Source organism: Balaenoptera ricei, chromosome 21 (genome assembly GCF_028023285.1).
Source record: "Balaenoptera ricei isolate mBalRic1 chromosome 21, mBalRic1.hap2, whole genome shotgun sequence".
In the NCBI taxonomy this organism is placed as follows: domain Eukaryota; kingdom Metazoa; phylum Chordata; class Mammalia; order Artiodactyla; family Balaenopteridae; genus Balaenoptera; species Balaenoptera ricei.
In genome coordinates this window covers 10,852,258-10,869,861 of record NC_082659.1, presented here as the reverse complement: position 1 = coordinate 10,869,861, position 17,604 = coordinate 10,852,258, and the positions used below count along the sequence as shown (strand labels likewise).

Genomic DNA, 17,604 nt, shown 5'->3' with positions numbered 1-17,604 from the left:
AAGCTCAGAGACCTGTGTAAGTCACAGAGGATTTTATTAGTGTTAGAAACCAAAATAGGATCCCCAAATCGACCCCCAATCCCTTGTTTCATCCATATACAGTATAATTTCCCTCTTATCTCTGCTCCACTAGATCAGAAACGCAACATGTATCAGGATTTTCTTGTTGTGTGGTGAACTAGAACTAATTCACTTGGTCTTTCTACCTCTGTCCACCATGGCTACTAAGAAAATTGGGTAGGAGAACTTTGAATAAGCTACTCAAAGAGCCCTAGGAAAAGAGACCCCAAATAATGTTTCTGCTATTAAAGACACTGAGAGAAAGTATCTTTTTCAATTGATTCAGGCTCTAGTATCTTCCCAGGGTGCTCTAAGATAGGTCTGAAATAGTATTTAAAAACAGCTGAGTCTTTTTCCATAAAATTAGAGAATGCTAATAATAAGCATTGCTAAAATATTCCCTTACCTACTATTATTTTTTCCCAACCATTGTTGGGAAAACATAGCTTTATATGGTAGCTATGATTTATATGAGTCACAATTTGCAGGGAAAGAAATTTTACAGAGCATGGGTGCTTTAAGGGCACTTAATGTTCAAATTAGCTTTCTGACATTTAGCTACATTGTCTTCCTTCTATAAACCTAGTGAATGGTACCCTAGATCTTTAAGGTGTCTGGCAGTTCTAACGTTCTGACTTTAAATTACTTCTATGATTGAGAGATTTGGGCAGGATATGGGAGAGGAGCCTAGGGCATGACTCATCTGTTTACCTTGTTGACCAGGTAACAGGCAACATTCTTCAGCTGTCGTTTTGGTTTGTATTCTTGTTAAAGATGCTTTGTCTCGAGTTTTGTCCTATAGCAGAAATTATAGCAATAATATGCTTCCTTTTTTAAATTATAAAACAAAGAAATGCTCCTGGCAAACAATTCCAACAGCACAGAAGGGAATTCTTGTTTATCTTAGGCGCTTCTGTGAGGAACCAAGCATATGCGTGGATTTTTAACCTCAAATGGGCTCGTAGTATAAGGATGCTTTTTAGGCCCAATAAGCGCTGTCCATTCCAAGGGTGAAAACGCAGGGTCAAGCTCTCCCTCTTACAGCATTGCTTTTTGGCTCTTACAAGATACAGAATTCTAGAACCTATGTTCACCGTCAAGGTAAAGGTGAAAATGAGCGCTTTCCTGTAAAAGGCAAGCTTTAAAAATTGTCTCGGCAATGTGTGAAATCATTGCATTTCCAAACTCCAGACACTTGGCGGGCCTCGGGGCAGCTGACCTTCTGAGGAGCCAGGAACGCCCCTGCTGGCAGGGCCAGCGAGCGAAGGGAAGGGGTGGGTGCTCTGGGGACAGCGAGGGGGATGGGGAGATCTAGGGGTGTGATCTGCCCGGCGGACTCTGCCCACGCGCGCGCAGCCCGAGGACTCCCCGGGGAAGAGATGGGGGTCTGGGGGTCCGGGGGTGTCCTGCCGGGCGCCCCCCCTGCCCACGAGTGAGCAGCCCGAGGGCTCCGTGGGGAAAAGACACGGGTCTAAGGGTCCTGCCGGGCGCCCCCAGCCGACGCGGGCGCAGCGAGGCTGCGCTTTGAGTCGAAGGAGGGGGTGCGGGTGGCCACGTGGCTCCGCAGGAATGCGCGGGCGCGGGGGCGGGGCGCCGCCGAGGAACGGGCAGGCGCGGCAGCCAGTGGGCGCCCGGCACCGCCCAATGAGGCCAATCACGGCGTGCGGGTGGGCCGGCCTCCCTGTGGGCGGGGCCGGGGCGCATCCCGGGGCCGCGGACAAGAGGAGGGGAGAGGGGTCCTCGGAGGGACGGCGGGCCGGGGTCCTGTCCCGGCTGCAGGGTGAGTGCGGGCCGGGGATGGGCGGGGGTCCTGTGGGTTGAGCGCGGGCGGGGGGCGGATGGCGGGTGGGGGTCCTGCGGGGTGAGAGCGGGTGGGAGGCGGGCGGGGGTCCTTGAACTGCGCCTCCAGCGAGCCCACCTATCGCGGGGATTCGGAGTTTCCTTTTTTTCCCTTGAAAGTTGCACTTCTGCCTAACTCCCCCGAACTGGCCAGATCCCACCGCTCCTTGAAGTGCGGGCTGCCCGCCCGCCCCAGGTTTTGGGTGACTGTGCGAGGGCCACTCGGGGTGCACCCTGCCCCCGGGCACGGACCGTGCAGGTGGCGGAGCTGAGGCCCGGGACAACCCCCATTTACCGCGAGTCCCGGCGGTAACGGCAGCAGGGTCGAGACCCCACCGGCTGTCAGGAGGGTGCAGGAGGGACCCCAGGCCGGCGCCCCACTGACGTTGCAGGAGGAATGGCGAGTTGGGGTGTTTAGGTGGGGAGCAGTCATGTATATTTTCCGATAGAGGAAAAAGTCTTTGGCCCACTTTAGGGTGAAAATAATTACTATTGTACTTAAAAATCCCCGTACGTGTTTCCTCCCCCTCCCCCATCTACCATTGTTGGGGAGACTGAAGCGGGTGTGCTGCCAGTGGTCGGCAGGTGCCTTGCTCATCCCCACCTGGCCACACCTCCCCTCTGGGAGACCCTCGGTTTGAACGTAAAAATCTGAGTAAATGTTTCAGCTTTTAATAGGACGTGAACATTCTGAGAAAGCAGCAGACGTACTTGGTGCAATGTAATATTTTCAGTTACTAGCGGTAAAAATTCTTATTAACTCAAAATGCAATGGATTTTTAGCTCTTCTTTGGTTGAGCCACAAAGTAAAAATAAAGTAGTCATCAACGTTCTGGATTTTGTGCAAGAGTTACTTAATATCCCTCCAGGTAGAACATTGGGAGGGATAACGTTTTCACTGTTCATTTATTGCTTAAAAAATATATTTTGGACATCTGTTTTCTAGGAAATAACTTTTATTATAATGGAAAGATGAGATATACTCTGTGTAATTTTAAAATGTAATTTACCCCTTAAGCTCGCACAGTGTTTACTTGATTGGCCCTGGGATATGATTTAGTGGCCACATGTGCAGTTAGGTGACTCAATGACTCTTTATGGTTTCTTGATTTCATGTCCATAAGAAAAGTCACTCATAGAAAGTGGTATTTCATAATAGATTAGTCTCTCCATACAGGCCAGATTCTATCAAAGCAGTTACAGACATTTAGGGATGAGGTAAAATCCAAAGTTATTCAAAATAGCTTTTTATCTTTTAAAAGTCGAACTTGAGTTTCTCGTTTTACCAAATTTGTCATCTTGATATTTTGACGTGCCACGTTTTCTCTGCAGTTTTTCTGGTGGGGTTAGAAGAACTTCTTGACTCTTTGGGAATTCTTGGAGATCGAGGGGTTCTGGTGGCATTTGGACCCTGGGCTGAGTTCTGGAACTGCTCACCGCCCCCCCTGGGGAGTCAGGTTCCCACAGAATTTGTTTACTCACTTATGAAATTGCTGGAACGCAAGTGTGTGGAAATGTGTTTTAAAATAATGATGTTCTGCGTAAGTTAGAGCAAAATAAAAATGCTGTGAGTTTGGCTGTATTACTCTGTAATGTCAATAATATAGACCCCTGTTGAAAAATACAATGTTCTTATTGCACAAGGCATGATAGAAAAGCTGCAATGAAAAATTCACATCTTGGGATATTCAGAGCATATTCATGTATACTTCATACATTATTCATAGTTTGCACAGGTAGAAACATACGTGGAGTGAAACAAGATAGAAGGAGAACATAGATGTTAAACACTTATGGGGTGGGATTACTGCTCTCTCGGTTAAGACTTCTGGAAGTGTAATTTGAGAAAATGAGGGGGGAAGTTCTGGGAGCTTTGCGGTACAGAGGGACGTGCAGGTCTGCGGGTGGGGGGCAGGGCCAGCTCTGGGGTGATGGCTGTGAGCAGGGAGGCACAGGAGAGCTGGCAAAGGACCCTCTTATCTGCCACCAGCCCCCACCCACCATAACCCCCCTCATTGTCTCTCCTTCCCAAATCAGACTTTTCAAAGATCCAGACATCAAAGTTTGTTTTTGCTGCTTCTTTGTTTTTGTGTGCACGGTTTCAAAACTTTGATTATAAAAATGAGCAGTCATGGCACTGGTGTTATTCTTTCATTTCCTGTTCTTTTTTATATCGTGAAAGTAATGCGTACCTGCTAGTAGAAGGTGCTTTCTCTGGGTTGTTGATGTTTTATGGTTTCATTAAAGAATGTTCAAAAGATTTTTTTGAAGTTTTTATTTATTTTTTTTAGGTTTAAAGTGTTTCTCTTCCATGAGCTACATTCTGATAGTAGAAATTACTTTTTGAAGTAAAATGCAGCGCCAAAAGCTTCTCCAGCCTTGCAGTGCCCGTGGGAAAGGGAGCTGTGAAGAAAGGTCATGGGTGGGTGAGAGTGATGCTTTGCGCTCCCACACAGATGGCTGAGCTAGCCTTCCACCGGGGCGGCGGGGTGGGGGGGGGATGCTGGTGACCTGGTGGCCTGTCCGAGGCTCCAAGGTCGTGACTCAGTGAGTCACCTGTGACCCTGAACTGGGCATTTAGGAAGAAAACAAAAGGAATAGGTGAGGATGCCCGAATACTCTGTACACTGATAGCTACATGTAGCAGAGGACCTTTTCACACGCGAGGTGTGTCAGGGTCCTGAGGGCAGGGCTTTGCTTCCTGGGCTGTGGTTTCGCTCTTTTTCTTGGGCTGGAGGCCAGCAGGCTGTGGGGAACCAGAGCCTCATGTGTGGACATCATCTATTTTTTTTTTTTTTTTTTTAAGAAAGCACTGTGGACATTCAGACTCCAAAGTCAAACAGATACGAACTTTGAACTTGAGTCATTTCTCAGTGGTGTGGAGAATGGGAGCTGACAGTACAGGAAAGCTGAGGAGTTTCATTTTGATAAAAGTGTTCTGTGCACACCTAGTGTTTTATTCTGTTATTCGCCTTATTCCTCTGCAGGGAAGATGGGGGGTGACTTTAGCTGGTTTGTGACTTCGAGGAACGGAGAACATTGAGCTGAAAGGGTAGCGTCTGTGCTGAGGCCGTGCTCAGTGCCCATCTCCACTGGGGCTGGAAGACCTTGGACCCCTGGAAGGATGTTGGGGAGTCGCTTGGCTGCTCTGCCCTCGGGCCAGGCTCTGCCTTGCTTCAGCAGCGGCTTGCAGGGGCTGCTCGAAAGTGTAGGCATCTGCCTAGTGGTGGGGATGGGATGCCGCTGTGGGCCACTGTAGATACTGCCCAGGAATTCCAGAGTTAACCGTGATCCCATTTTGGGAGCCAGAGCCTGCTTCTGGGTGAGGAGCGCTGAGCTCTGAGGGCAGGAATCCGGCGCGTCTCTTCCCTCCCTGTGTGTGCAGGTCTGAGCCTGGCCGGGTAGCGGCGCCTGCTCCGGGCTGGAGCTCGTCGTGGGGCTGGCCGCCTGCTCTCTCCCGAGGATGCGGACTTGGCCCCTGGCCCCGGCCGGCCGGCTCTCTTGCTGCAAAAGTGATAAGACGTTGACTCATGCTTTGTTCTCAAGCACTTGACTCCGCAGGTCGCTGGGAAGCGGCCACGTGGGCGGCACCGATTCGCGTCCATCAGAGAAGCTTGGGCTGGACGTCACCTGCGTGGCCAGGGACTCAGCCAGCGGGGCCCTTCTCCCAGAGCAGTGCCGGGCATGGGCCTCCGTCTCAGAGTTCTTGCCCCGGCTGGCGTGGCCTAGATCGCTTTTCAGTTGGAACTAAAATCAGACTCAGGCTGTTGGGGTCCACGGTCTGCGGAGGACAGAGTCCCCGTCTCGGGTCCAGAACCGGGGTCTGGAGGGCGCCCACTGGGCCTGCCGCCGGCCTCTGTTCTGGAAAAACGTTTAGACACGCGCTGCTCCTGGTGATTTAATAGGAAGGAATGAAAGGTGCAGCATTTGCCAGACGACAGAAGTATCTGGGAAACGAATCCCAGGTGGTTGCAGTGGGGAGAGATTGTTTGCAGGGTGTGCAGCTGCTGCAGCCAGTCTGGGCCGACAGGAGGGCCTCGGGACCCTGCCTCATCTCCTGCTCGCCCCGGAAGAGCCGCCCCCTTCTCCACCTTCGTGGGAGGAGGGTGAGGACCCCGGGGAAGGTGAGGAGGGTTCACACCAGGGTGCTGTGCCCACGGCTCATTCCCTGCTGGCGCCTGGGCGTCCTCCATGGCCCCGTTCCCTGGGCGTGCCTGCCGTCTGTCCGGAGCTTCCAGCAGGGAATCTAATTAAGGCCATCGCCTTAGGCTTCCGTCTCTCCCCTGATGAAATACATTCAATGTCATTTTGTTTTCATGCGTTTAAAAAATCAAGTTCTTGTACTTAAACTTTAAAAAAAAGGAACAACCTTTTTACAGATGGGAAGAGGTGCAGGTGGTCACATGATGCAGCACATCCGGAAGGGATTTATTAATTTGGTGGATATTTAGTGAGCACCTACTGGGTGCTGAGTACCAAGTGCCCTCAGCCCCAAGACTAGGCAGTGAGCAGGTGGACCCGGTCCTGTTCTCATGGGGCTTGTGTCCTGTGCCCGGGAGAGACTATAGACAGGAAAGTAGGTAGTGCTTTAGATAATGATAGAAATAAAACAGGAGACAGGCCTGGGGGTGCTGGCGGGAGGGGCCTGCTACTCACAAAGGTGGCAGGTAAGGCCTCACCGGGAAGGTGATGTTCGAGTGAGGACCTGATGGAGAGTGACAGCTGCGCTCATGTCCACCCAAGAGCATTGCGAGCAGAAGGAGCAGCCCGTGCAAGGGCCCTGCGGCAGGAGTGTGTTGGGAGCAGCAGGAAGGCTGGTGGCCGCAGTGCTGAGTGATGGAGGCTGAGGCAGGGCTCAACCTTGGGGAGGAAACAGTGACAGAAAGGGATGCGAGCGCCGACTGTGCTTTCACAGGACCTGCTGGGTGCAGCCTTGAGAAGGTTACAGAGGAGCAGGAACGGGGGAAGGGAGGCCAGTTACGAGGCTTTTACAGAAACTCAGGCAAGAGACGGATGGTGGCCGTGGAGGGAGGGAGAGACGGCTCACCTCATTGGGGATGTGCTCTGAAGGTGGAGCTGACAGCGTTTGCTGGTGGATTAGATGGTGGGGAGGAGAGAGAGAGAGAGAGAGAGAGGAGGGAGGGAGGGAGGGAGGGAGGGAGGGGGAGGAGAGAGGGGCCATGGACAGATATCTTTGTGATATCCTGTTTTTATTTCCTTTGAATAAATACCCAGAGGTGGGATTGCTGGGTCATATGGTAGCTCTATTTTTTATATTTTTGAGGAACCTCCATACTGTTCTCCATAGTGGCTGCACCAATTTACATTCCCACCGACAGTGCACGAGGGCTCCCTTTTCTCCACATCCTCACCAACACTTGTTATTTCTTGTCTGTCTGTTGATGGCCATTCTGAGAGGTCTGAGGTGATATCTCATTGTGGTTTTGATTTGCATTTCCCTGATGATTAGTGATGTTGAGCATCTTTTCATTTGAATTTCTTCTTTGGAAAAATGTCCATTCAGTTCTGCCCATGTTTTTAAAAATCAGATTGGTTGTTTTTCGGCTATCGTGTTGTATGAGTTCTTTATGTATTTTGGACATTAACCCCGTATTAGATAGATAATTTGCAGATATTTCTCCCATTCTGTAGGTCGTCTTTTCACTTTGTTGATGGTTTCCTTTGCTGTGCAGAAACTTTTTAGTTTGATGTGGTCTCGCTTGTTTATTTTTGCTTTTGTTACCTTTGCTTTTGGTGTCAAATCCAAAACCTCATCACTAAGACTGATGTCAAGGACTTTATCACCTGTGTTTTCTTTTAGGAGATGTATGGTTTCAGGCCATACATTCAAGTCTTTAATCCAGTTTGAGTTAATTTTTGTGTATGGTGTAAGGTAGTGACCCAGTTTCATTCTTTTGCATATAGCTGTCCAGTTTTCCCTGCACTAATCATCGAAGAGATTGTCCTTTCCTCTTTGACTGTTCTTGCCTCCTTTCTTGCAGATTAATTGACCATATACACATGGGTTTATTTCTGGGCTCTCAGTTCTTTTCCATTGATCTATGTGTCTATTTTTATGCCAATACCATTCTGTTTTGATTACGATAGCTTTGCAATGCAGTTTGAAGTCAAGAAATGTGACGCCTCCAGCTTTGTCCTTCTTTCTCTTGGCTATTTGTGTGTTTCCATACAAATTTAAGGATTGTTTGTTCTATTTTTGTGAAAAAAAACCATTGGAATTTTGATAGAGATTACATTGAATCTGTATATTGCTTTGAGTATAGACATTTTAATGATAGTAATTCATCCAGTCCATGAGCACAGAATATCTTTCTATTTATGTGTGTCTTCTTCAGTTTCTTTCATCAGTGTCTTATAGTTTTCCATGTATAGGTCTTTCGCCTCCTTGGTTAAATTTTTTCCTAGATTTTTTCTTTTGGATGCAATTGTAAATGTGATTGTTTTCTTAATTTCTCTTTCTGACAGTTCATTATTAGCATATAGAAATGCGACAGATTTTTGTATATTGATTTTGTATCTTGCAACTTTACTGAACTTGTTTATTCTAACAATTTTTTTGGTGGAATCTTGAGGGTTTTCTATATATAATGTCGTCAGCAAATAGTGACAGTTTTACTTTTTCCTTTTGATTTGGATGCCTTTTATTTCTTTTTCTTGCCTAATTGCTCTGTCTAGGACTTCCAATACTATTTTGAATAAAAGTGGTGAGAGTGGGCATCCTAGCCTTGTTCCTGATCTTAGAGAAAAAGTTTTCTGCTTTCCATTCTTGAGTATGATGTTAGATGTGGGCTTGTCATAAATGGCCTTTATTATGTTGAGGCACATTCCCTCTGCACCCACTTTGTTGAGAATTTTTGTTTTGAATGGGTGTTGAATTTTGTCAAATGCTTTTTCTGCATCTATTGAGATGATAATATGATTTTTATCCTTCTTTTTAAATTTATTTTTTATTTTATATATTTTTAGAATTTATTTTATTTTTGGCTGCATTGGGTCTTCGTTGCTGCGCGCGGGCTTTCTCTAGTTGCAGTGAGTGGGGGCTACTCTTTGCTGCGGTGCACGGGCTTCTCATTGCAGTGGCCTCTCCCGTTGCAGAGCATGGGCTCTAGGTACGTGGGCTTCAGTAGTTGTGGTTCGCTGGCTCTAGAGTGCGGGCTCAGTAGTTGTGGTGCATGGGCTTCATTGCCCCGCGGCATGTGGGATCCTCCTGGACCAGGGCTCGAACCCGTGTTGCCTGTATTGGCAGGCAGATTCTTAACCATTGCGCCACCAGGGAAGCCCCTGTCCTTCTTTTTTTTTTAAAATATGGTGTATCACATTGGTGGATTTGCAGGTGTTGAACCATCCTTGCATTCCTGGAATAAATCCTTTTAACATAATGTTGAATTTGGTTTGCCAGTATTTTGTTGAGGATTCTTGAATCTGTGTTTATCAGGGATATTGGCTTATAACTTTCTTTTCTTGTGACATCTTTATGTTCTGCAACTTTAGTGAATTTTTTGAGATATGTACAGAACATTCCATCCAAAAGCAGCAGAATGGACATTTTTGTCAAGCACACATGGAACATTCTCCAGGATAGATCACGTTAGCCGACAAAACAAGTCTTGATACATTTAAGAAGACTGAAATCACATCAAGCATCTTTTCTGACCACGATGGTGTGAAACTGCTAATCAACCACCAGAAGAAAGCGGGAAAATTCACAGAAGGCGCCCATCCCTGTAGCTTGGCTGCCATAGTTGCACTTTCTGTGCCGTCTCCTGTGCTTCCCCCTCCTCATTCCCGTCATCATCGTGGTCATGAGCCTAACCTCTTGCCCCACAGCCTCCTGGGGGATGGCCTCCATCCACCTGGCCCTCCTCCCCGATGCCCTGTCCACCTGATGCCAGTGTGACCTTTCAAAAAGGCAACTCTGGCCACATCAGTCCCTGATCAAACGCCTTCCGTGGCGCCCTCCGAGTTGAGGACAAGGCTCTGCCCTGGTCATGTCCCCACCTCAGGCCAGCCTCCTCTGCCCGCCCTCCCCTCAGTCTTCCTCAGGAAAGCTCTCTCCGCTCCCCACACTGAGGCTGCACTCCGGCTCTGTCCTCCTTCCTCCCGTCCTAGGGGAGTCTCAGCCCCCCTGCAGCAGGGCAGATGTGATTGCAGATGCTGCCTGGACACAGCCCTCCTTCCCGCCCCCCAGTGGCCACAGTGTGGCCCGAGCCAGTGCTGGGTGTGTGGGCAGTGCCAGCATCCCAGGGGACGGCGTCTGTAGGGTGGGACCAGGTGGAGCCAGGCCACCCCACACCTGGGCTGAGCTGCTGCCCCTGGACGCGTGATGAAAGGCTCCAGGGAGCTTTGCGGGGACAGTGGCTTCGTCTGCATCCGACTGATGTAATTACACACTCGCACAGCACACTTCCTTCTCTGTGGAAGAATTTCATTGTGTTTCCTGTAAATAATGGGAACTCCTGCTGGAATGTGAGCCCCTTGGCCAGGGCCCTCACAGTCCGTCACCCTTGACCTTGACCCAGGTGCCCCTGCAAGGAAGGCAGGGGGATGGACGTCAGCCCCAGGGTTTTCCCAAGTTCCTTCCATTCCTGAGGCTGGATGTCCTTGTCTGTAAGGATGGTTTTTGAAAGTTGAGATTTACATCATGCAAGAAATTGCTGCGTGTGTGGGTCATAGGAGGAGGGGTGGGGCGTTTCCTGCCGTCTCCTCTCCTTGCCGCCCTCCTCCCCTGATTCCTTGGGGTGATTTGGTGCCTGTTTGCTCTGCGTCCTTGGTCAAGTCCTGAACTGCCAGCGGCTGGGGTGCTCTGTGCCTGTCCTTGGAGGGGCATGTGTGGCGGGGGAGGTGACAGGGAGGCCTGGACAGACAGAGGACAGGCTGCAGCCCAAGAATTAATCGGAGGAAGAGATGCCCATCAGCCGACTGAGAGGGCACAGAATGTCACACACGGAGACGCAGAGGCCAGTCTGGTGATGACCCCCTCGCAAGAGTAACTTTGTCCTGTTTTGTTTTATGAATATAATACCCCCTTTGATGAAAACATTTCTCAAAGACACTGCCAATTAAAGACAGAATTAACTTCGTCCTTGGTAAGTTTTGAAATGAAGCGACTATGCTTTTGTCTAGGTGGTTTTGAGGTTTTGAGAGAAGGCTCTCCGGCTGGATTGTGTGGCCATGGACAACCGTGTTGGGGGCCTTGGATGCGGGCAGGCTTCAGGAGTCCATGGGGCGTGAAGCGTTTGTGCCATGAGTCTCTGGGTGCCTTGGTCCTCGGGGGGCAGCGGGGCAGCTGTCTTCCTGATGCTTGAGTCTGGCTCGGGGCGCGTGCATTCCGGCTGATGTGGACCTGCGCTGGGGGCAGGGCCTGCTGGATTCTGGAGGGACCTGGCACAGAACAGCAGCAGTGCAGGCCAGTCCGGTCCAGGCCAGGCCAGTCTGGTCCAGTCCAGTCTGGGCCAGGCCAGGCCTGTGGTCCAGGTGTATAAGGGATGGAAGAGTGAGGGGCAGAGAAGGTAAGGGAGAGTGGGGGCAGGAAGGGCAGGGACATCACCCAGCCCCGCCTCCGCCTCCCCCTCCCCCTTGTCCACCCCCGCCCCCCACAAGTGTTCTTCTGAAAGCAGACCCCGTGTCAGGCACAGTTCTGGGTTTTGTTCCTTATTAGGAGGCCCTAATAAATAATTAAATGCATGTTTTCACCCCCATAAAAGTGCAGATTATGGCCTGGGCATCAGCCAAGCTTCCACGTGTTCATTCTTTTGGGCCCGTGTGTCGCGGCCTGTGGTGTTTGCAGGGACAGTGTCTGGGAGGCTCCGGGGCTGTATCCCCCTCCGGAGCCACGTGGACTCCCTAGGGGGTGGGCACACCCACCAGGGGCGGAGCTGTCACCGCCCCGTCTCTCTCCCTTCTGTCTCTGTCTGAACAAGAGTGATGGTGCTCCTGTCCTCCTGGAGTCTGGATCCCGGGGAGGCCGGTGGGGCTGGAGGCCGCTCCCCTCTCGTCAGCTGGGGCTCCCTTTCCTCAGACTTCCAGCCAAACCTGCATCCCCACCGGCCGTCTGTGCGCCGCTCCTCCAGCTGTGGTCCTCATGCCACACCCCAGTGTCCACCTCTCCCGTCTCTGCTACCCGCCCCGTCCCGGTGCCCCAGGATTTACTCCTGTCACCAAGCCCAGGCAGCCCCACGGGGCGGGGACAGGCTTCCCGAGGAACAAGTGTGTCCCTTCCTCCCGGCCAGGAGCAGAGAGCAGGCAAGTGTGGGAGGGGGCAGCAGGGGGAGGGAGAGACACAGAGAGACACACACACAGAGATACAGAGAGAGACACAGAGAGACACACACACAGATACAGAGAGAGAGACATAGAGAGACACACACAGATACAGAGAGAGAGACACACACAGAGATACAGAGAGAGAGACAGACACACACAGAGATACAGAGACACAGAGAGACACACAGAGATACAGAGAGAGAGACACAGAGACACACAGAGAGATACAGAGACAGACACAGAGAGACACACACACAGAGATACAGTAACAGAGACAGAGAGAGACACACACAGAGATACAGAGAGACACACAGAGACACACAGAGATACAGAGACAGACACAGAGACACACACAGAGATACAGAGACAGACACAGAGAGACACACAGATACAGAGAGAGAGACACAGAGAGACACACACACAGAGATACAGAAACAGAGACACAGAGAGAGACACAGAGAGAGACACAGAGAGACAGAGACACACACACACCACACACACACGCAGAGGTGACCCGGGAGCTGTTCGCAGGGTGAGAGTTCGGGTCGGGAGTATGCAGGAGGGAGTTGGTTCATAAAGATTTGCAGGCAGGGCAGCAGGGCTGAGGCAGTGCGGGTGTGGATGGCAGGGGGTGCGCTGCCTGGGGCGGGGGGCACGATTCCCACCCTCCGTCCAGGTGAGCACCCCGCCAGGAGTTCTGAGGGGTTGATCCCCTGGACAGGGGACCGTTTGGAAAAGGTGGTGAGCAGGTGAACATGTGGGGTTGGATGCTGTGTAATAGCCATTGCCACATGGAATAAATCACTTCTCGTCACTTCTTTCCTTTCTGAGGGGAGGGGAGGCGGCCCCACGGAAGTGGCTGTAGTCTGACGTGAGCAGAGAAACACGGGACCCGGGACACACCCCCAGCGAGGCCCCACGTGTGCTCTGCACTCCCGTGCCCTTTGCGGTCCCAAATTCGATGAGCACAAAATAGACGTCCCTGCCGGCTAAGTTCTGCGCGCGGCTTAGGGAGAAGCTGTGCTTTTCTTTCTTTCCCCTCCCTCTCTCCCCACTCCCTTCCTTCCTTCTTGCTTCTGTGAGCATTATGTTTACTTAAGAATCTATGAAAATGTTCAGTGAAAAGGGTTGGTGTGTTTGCTTTGCCCTGGAGTTTGTTTGGTTAAACTTAGCTGGAGCCTTTCCAACAGGACTCATACTGTAAGGTCCTGCGAGCTTTGAGTTCTTCCTTCCTGACTCTCCATGTGGAGGTAGAACCTTCCTAACGTGAGGTCGCTGGGAAGCTCGTGGTTTTAGGCAACGGCGGACCCAGCGCCAGCGGCCCTGAGCCATGAGGATTCCTGCGTCCCCCGCATCCCCGGGCTCTGTCCCCAGGCTCTGTCCCCGGGCTTGAGGTGCACTGGCTCCCGCTGGGCTCTGAGTGGACATCCAGCCCTCGTGCGGACGCTGGGTGCCCCTGACCTACCATGGCACAGTCTCTGGTGCGTGGACTCGACGGGTTCCAGCTGGGTGGGTCGGGGGCAGGCTCAGCCTGTAGTCTGTCCCCCAACTTTTTGTGACTGGTCAGCGCGGAGGCCGGGGTGGGAGTTGGGGAACCAACCCCAGTGCTGTCTGCTCCTGGTCCCATGGCCTCCGGCAGAGATGTCCCTGTCACCTCGGTTCACAGCGAGGACACCGAGCTTGTCCAGCCGGAGGGTCGGACCCGAGCAGGGTCTCCCCGGACTGGCTCCCGAGTCCAGGCTCCCAGCCCCCTGTCTACTCGTCGTGCTGCTTCTCAGCGGAAAGGACCTTGTGGAGAGCGCGCTGCCTTCCTCACCCTCGGGACCCAGGGCATCCCCTGCTCAGGGAACACCTGCTGGGAGGGGCGGCGGGTCCCGTCCCTCAGAGCCTCCACGCGTCCACGGTGCTCTCCCTGCAGGCCTGCAGAGACGGCCAAGATGCTGGAAACCTCGCTGGAGCAAAGACTCAGGCTATTTCCATGAAACTAAAAGAAAATCGAGTGACTGGGGCACTTCCGTCGCCGCCCAGGCTCTGAGGCAGAGTCACAGCCGCACTGCAGGGACCGTCTCTGTGCCCGTCTCTCGGGGCTGCTGCTTCTACCGCGTGTGTCATCTTTTTGTTGGAAACCACAACCTGAGTGCACAGTGAAATCTCTCATCAGGATGCTTAAATTGGAAAATGACAGTGATAATCCCCACGGCCCTGCAGCCCAGGTTGGCATTATTTCCTGCTGCTCGTCTGCCGGGGAGGAGGCTTGTGAAAGCGAGACTTGTCCTCCATCCCGAGGTCGGTCGTGGGCCGAGCAGGCTTCATCCCGTCCCTAAAAACACCTGTAGGGCAGCCAGGAGGCGGCAGGTGCCCAGCGTCGGGGAGCAGGCTTCCTAGGGCTGCCGGGAGGTCCAGGGGCTGAAACTTCAGTGCTGGGCGTTGCCTGCATGGAGTGGAATTCAGATCACGGACACCCAGGCCCCCCAAATCCAGAGGCAGATGCTGTGTGTGTGTGTGTGCGCGTGTGAGCTTCCAGGAAGGCAGTTCCCCGTGGATGCTGATTTTGGAAGAAAACAGTCCCTGAGTGTCGTGGTCTGCCTGAAATTCATACGCGGTCACACGCGCAGACCCTGGATTCCAGTCCCGCTCCGCCTCTGGAGACAGGAGCCGTGCTCTCTCGGCTGCTCAGCCTCGGGTAGGACGACGAGGACGGCTGCGAGGTCCATCTTGGCATCCTGGGAGTGCCCTGAGGGTGAGCGGTGGTGGTTTAATGGGGTCAGGCATCAGAGTAAGAAAAAGCACAGGCATAGTCTTTCTTTGTTTTGTTCCACACGTCAGCAATGGGAAACGAGAAGTCAATTTGACTTGTGTTTTGTGCATTTTCAGTAGAAACCAATAGCATTAATGAGACTTGTCCAGCATGGTTTAAGGTGAGTAAATGATGTGATTGAGAAACCCGAATCTGTAAGACACGGAAAGCCACGTGGCCGTCAGGTCCCGCATGCCTGTGCGTCCCACTTGTTCTGGACGAGCCCGGGCAACGTGCCAGCAGTGTCTGCGAGGCACGGTGCTGGGGTCACACAGAGGGGTGCGGGGGGGGTGCTCTGCTCTGACGCCCAGATCCCTGGCGACTTGGGCCCTGTTCTCACCAACCTGGCAGGTCCCCGGACTGCTCTGGACTTGGCTGGTTCACGCTGGGGGAGTGAGGCACAGCCTCCGTCCTCAGTCGGTGGTGAGGACGTAAAGTAACATGGGAGCCCTCATCGCCCCGGGAGCCCCGACCAGTTTCTTCTTCCTCGCTTCCTCGCAGGGCGGGGATCGCACTGCCTTCCTCCTGCAGACCCATGTCTGTCCTGCCCAGCAGTGCCTGTGGGGTCCTGGCACCGGGTCCAGGGCCGCCCAGTGGCCCCACCTGCTTCCTTCTCGGGCGTCACCTAAGGCTCAGCACCGCGGACGCGGTCCGCGTGTCTGTGTCGTGTCACAGCTGGCCTGGCGCCACATGAAGCCGATGTGAATCCAATGGGATGTTAAATACACACTCGGGTATTTTGATTTACTTCTTGGGAGAGGACACGGCAGCAGACATCGCCCCCGTTCTGTGTGCTTCTGAGGCCCCGAATCCTCCCTCCTGTTCCCTCCCTGCAGCCCCCTGGGCCTCCGTGTGTGTGTGTGTGTGTGTGTGTGCACTCACCTCTGTGTGCATGTGTGTGCACGTGTGTGAGCATGTGTGTGTGTGTGCACACATCTCGGTCACGTGGCTGTGCACGTGTGCATGCGTGTCCCCTTGTTGTGACTTTGCAGACCAGGATGTGGCAGGTGTTGGTTGAGGGTTTGTTGACTGAAATGGAAGCAGTTGTTTTATGTTCGCTGTCAAGAGCCGGCATGTCTCCCCGTGGAGAAAGGTTTGGTCGTCCGCTTACTGTCTCAGTTTCTCCGGGACTCGAGTTCCCTGACCCTTGTGGTCTGAACGTGTCTGTCGTAAATGTTTGGAAACAGCACTGCAGTTTCTCTCCGAGAGGGTGAACTGCCTCGGTTGGCATCACTGAGTGTCATGTGTCGTCCGTGGGGCTAGGGTGTCACCAAGGGGTTTCCCTGGGCCTCATTTGGGACCCCGAGAACCGGCAAGGTGCTTCTGCAAAGTGTGGCTTCCCGAGTGAGGTTTGCTTTCCTGCGACCGTTCTGGAAGAATCCAGGCAGGTATTGGTGGCGTGAACACCCATAAACAGGGACCTTGGTTCACAAGATGCTGAGGAGAGCGGGACCAGCCTTCTCACGGCCTGGTGGTTCACACTCATTCTTAGACCAGCGTGTGAGGAAACAGGAAGAGCAGAAAAGAGAAAGAAAACAAAGCAGGATGCAGGCATCCGGCCCAGACCCAAGGGTTTACTGACCCGCTGGCTCGAAAGGGCTTGAGGAAACGGTCAGCCTCCTCCTTCATCCTCAGAAATTAATCCTTCACTCAAAACTGTTAAAGATTTAGTTGAAGGAGGAAGAAAAACGATTGGACTTTCGTGTCCATTTCTCCCCTTAGAACATGTGTGAAATTAAGCAGAGAATCAAAGCGTCCTGGGCCAGGAAGGGTCCGGCCATTGAATCCAGCTGCAAAAATCAACCCCTGGCTGCATTCAAGGCGACGTCAAGACACCGGGAGTCTCCATTTGGCTTTGCCCTGAGTGTTATTTCGAGGCGGTTTGCGGTCCTCACGTCCTTAGATCTTTCGCTGCAGCTATGGATGAAATCTGCATTTTCCTTCTCTCAGGCTGTCGGCGGGGTGCCCAGAGGCGTCCAGGGCCACCCTCCCCCCGGCCCTGACAGCGTGTTTCATCCTCGCAGGTCCCAGATCCTCCGAGCCCAGGAGCGAGGTGGACGCGGCAGCATGGACCAGCCGGGCCCGCCGGCTCCCGCCCGGGAAGGTAACAGGTTGCAGGCCGGTGGTGGGGCAGGTGAATTGGGGCTGTTTCCCAGGCTCCGTGCTCTGGACGTCACTAACCCGCGGCCTCTGGGGTGGGGCCTGGGCTAGGAGCTCCTGGGGAGGAGGAGGGTCTACCCAGACCCTAGGGGGCGGAGGCCTGGGGGTCCTGGCCGAGCCCCTCCACCCGTCCCTGCGGTGCCCACACTGGTGTCTAGGGTCTCCTGTGTTTCCTTTCACCCGACCCATCAGAACCCCCTGGAGGTGGTAGGGGGGGTGACGGCCCATTTCAGAGACGAGATTTAGGCCGGACCCTGCGGCCACTGGGCACCTGCCCCCGGAGCTGAAGGCAGCCTCCTTTTCGGCTCCCTCAGGTCTGCCAGGGGTTCTGGGGCCTGTTTCTGGGCCGCAGTTCCATCTGCGTGCGAGTGGCTGGCCTTTGGGGTCTTCCAGGCTAGACCCGACTTTGATTGTTTGAACTGAAAGCGAGACAGACCAACACCGCTCACCACTTTTCATCCCCG

General features: G+C 52.8%; 1 protein-coding gene across 6 annotated transcripts in view; it reads left to right on the top strand.

Moving 5' to 3' along the window:
* Positions 1-1,761: 1,761 nt before the first annotated feature.
* Positions 1,762-17,604, top strand: part of ARHGEF10 (Rho guanine nucleotide exchange factor 10) — an 87,218-nt gene continuing 71,375 nt past the window's right edge. For 3 of the 6 annotated variants that reach the window (XM_059909808.1, XM_059909809.1, XM_059909805.1), the window contains exons 1-4: positions 1,791-1,840; positions 14,102-14,923; positions 15,058-15,101; positions 17,005-17,114. In XM_059909808.1, the coding sequence (XP_059765791.1) occupies positions 15,076-15,101; positions 17,005-17,114 (136 nt within the window). In that variant the 5' untranslated portion in view covers positions 1,791-1,840; positions 14,102-14,923; positions 15,058-15,075. Of the gene's footprint in view, positions 1,841-14,101; positions 14,924-15,057; positions 15,102-17,004; positions 17,115-17,604 lie in introns of all 6 variants that reach the window. The other 3 variants (XM_059909810.1, XM_059909806.1, XM_059909807.1) reach the window with 2 other exon arrangements.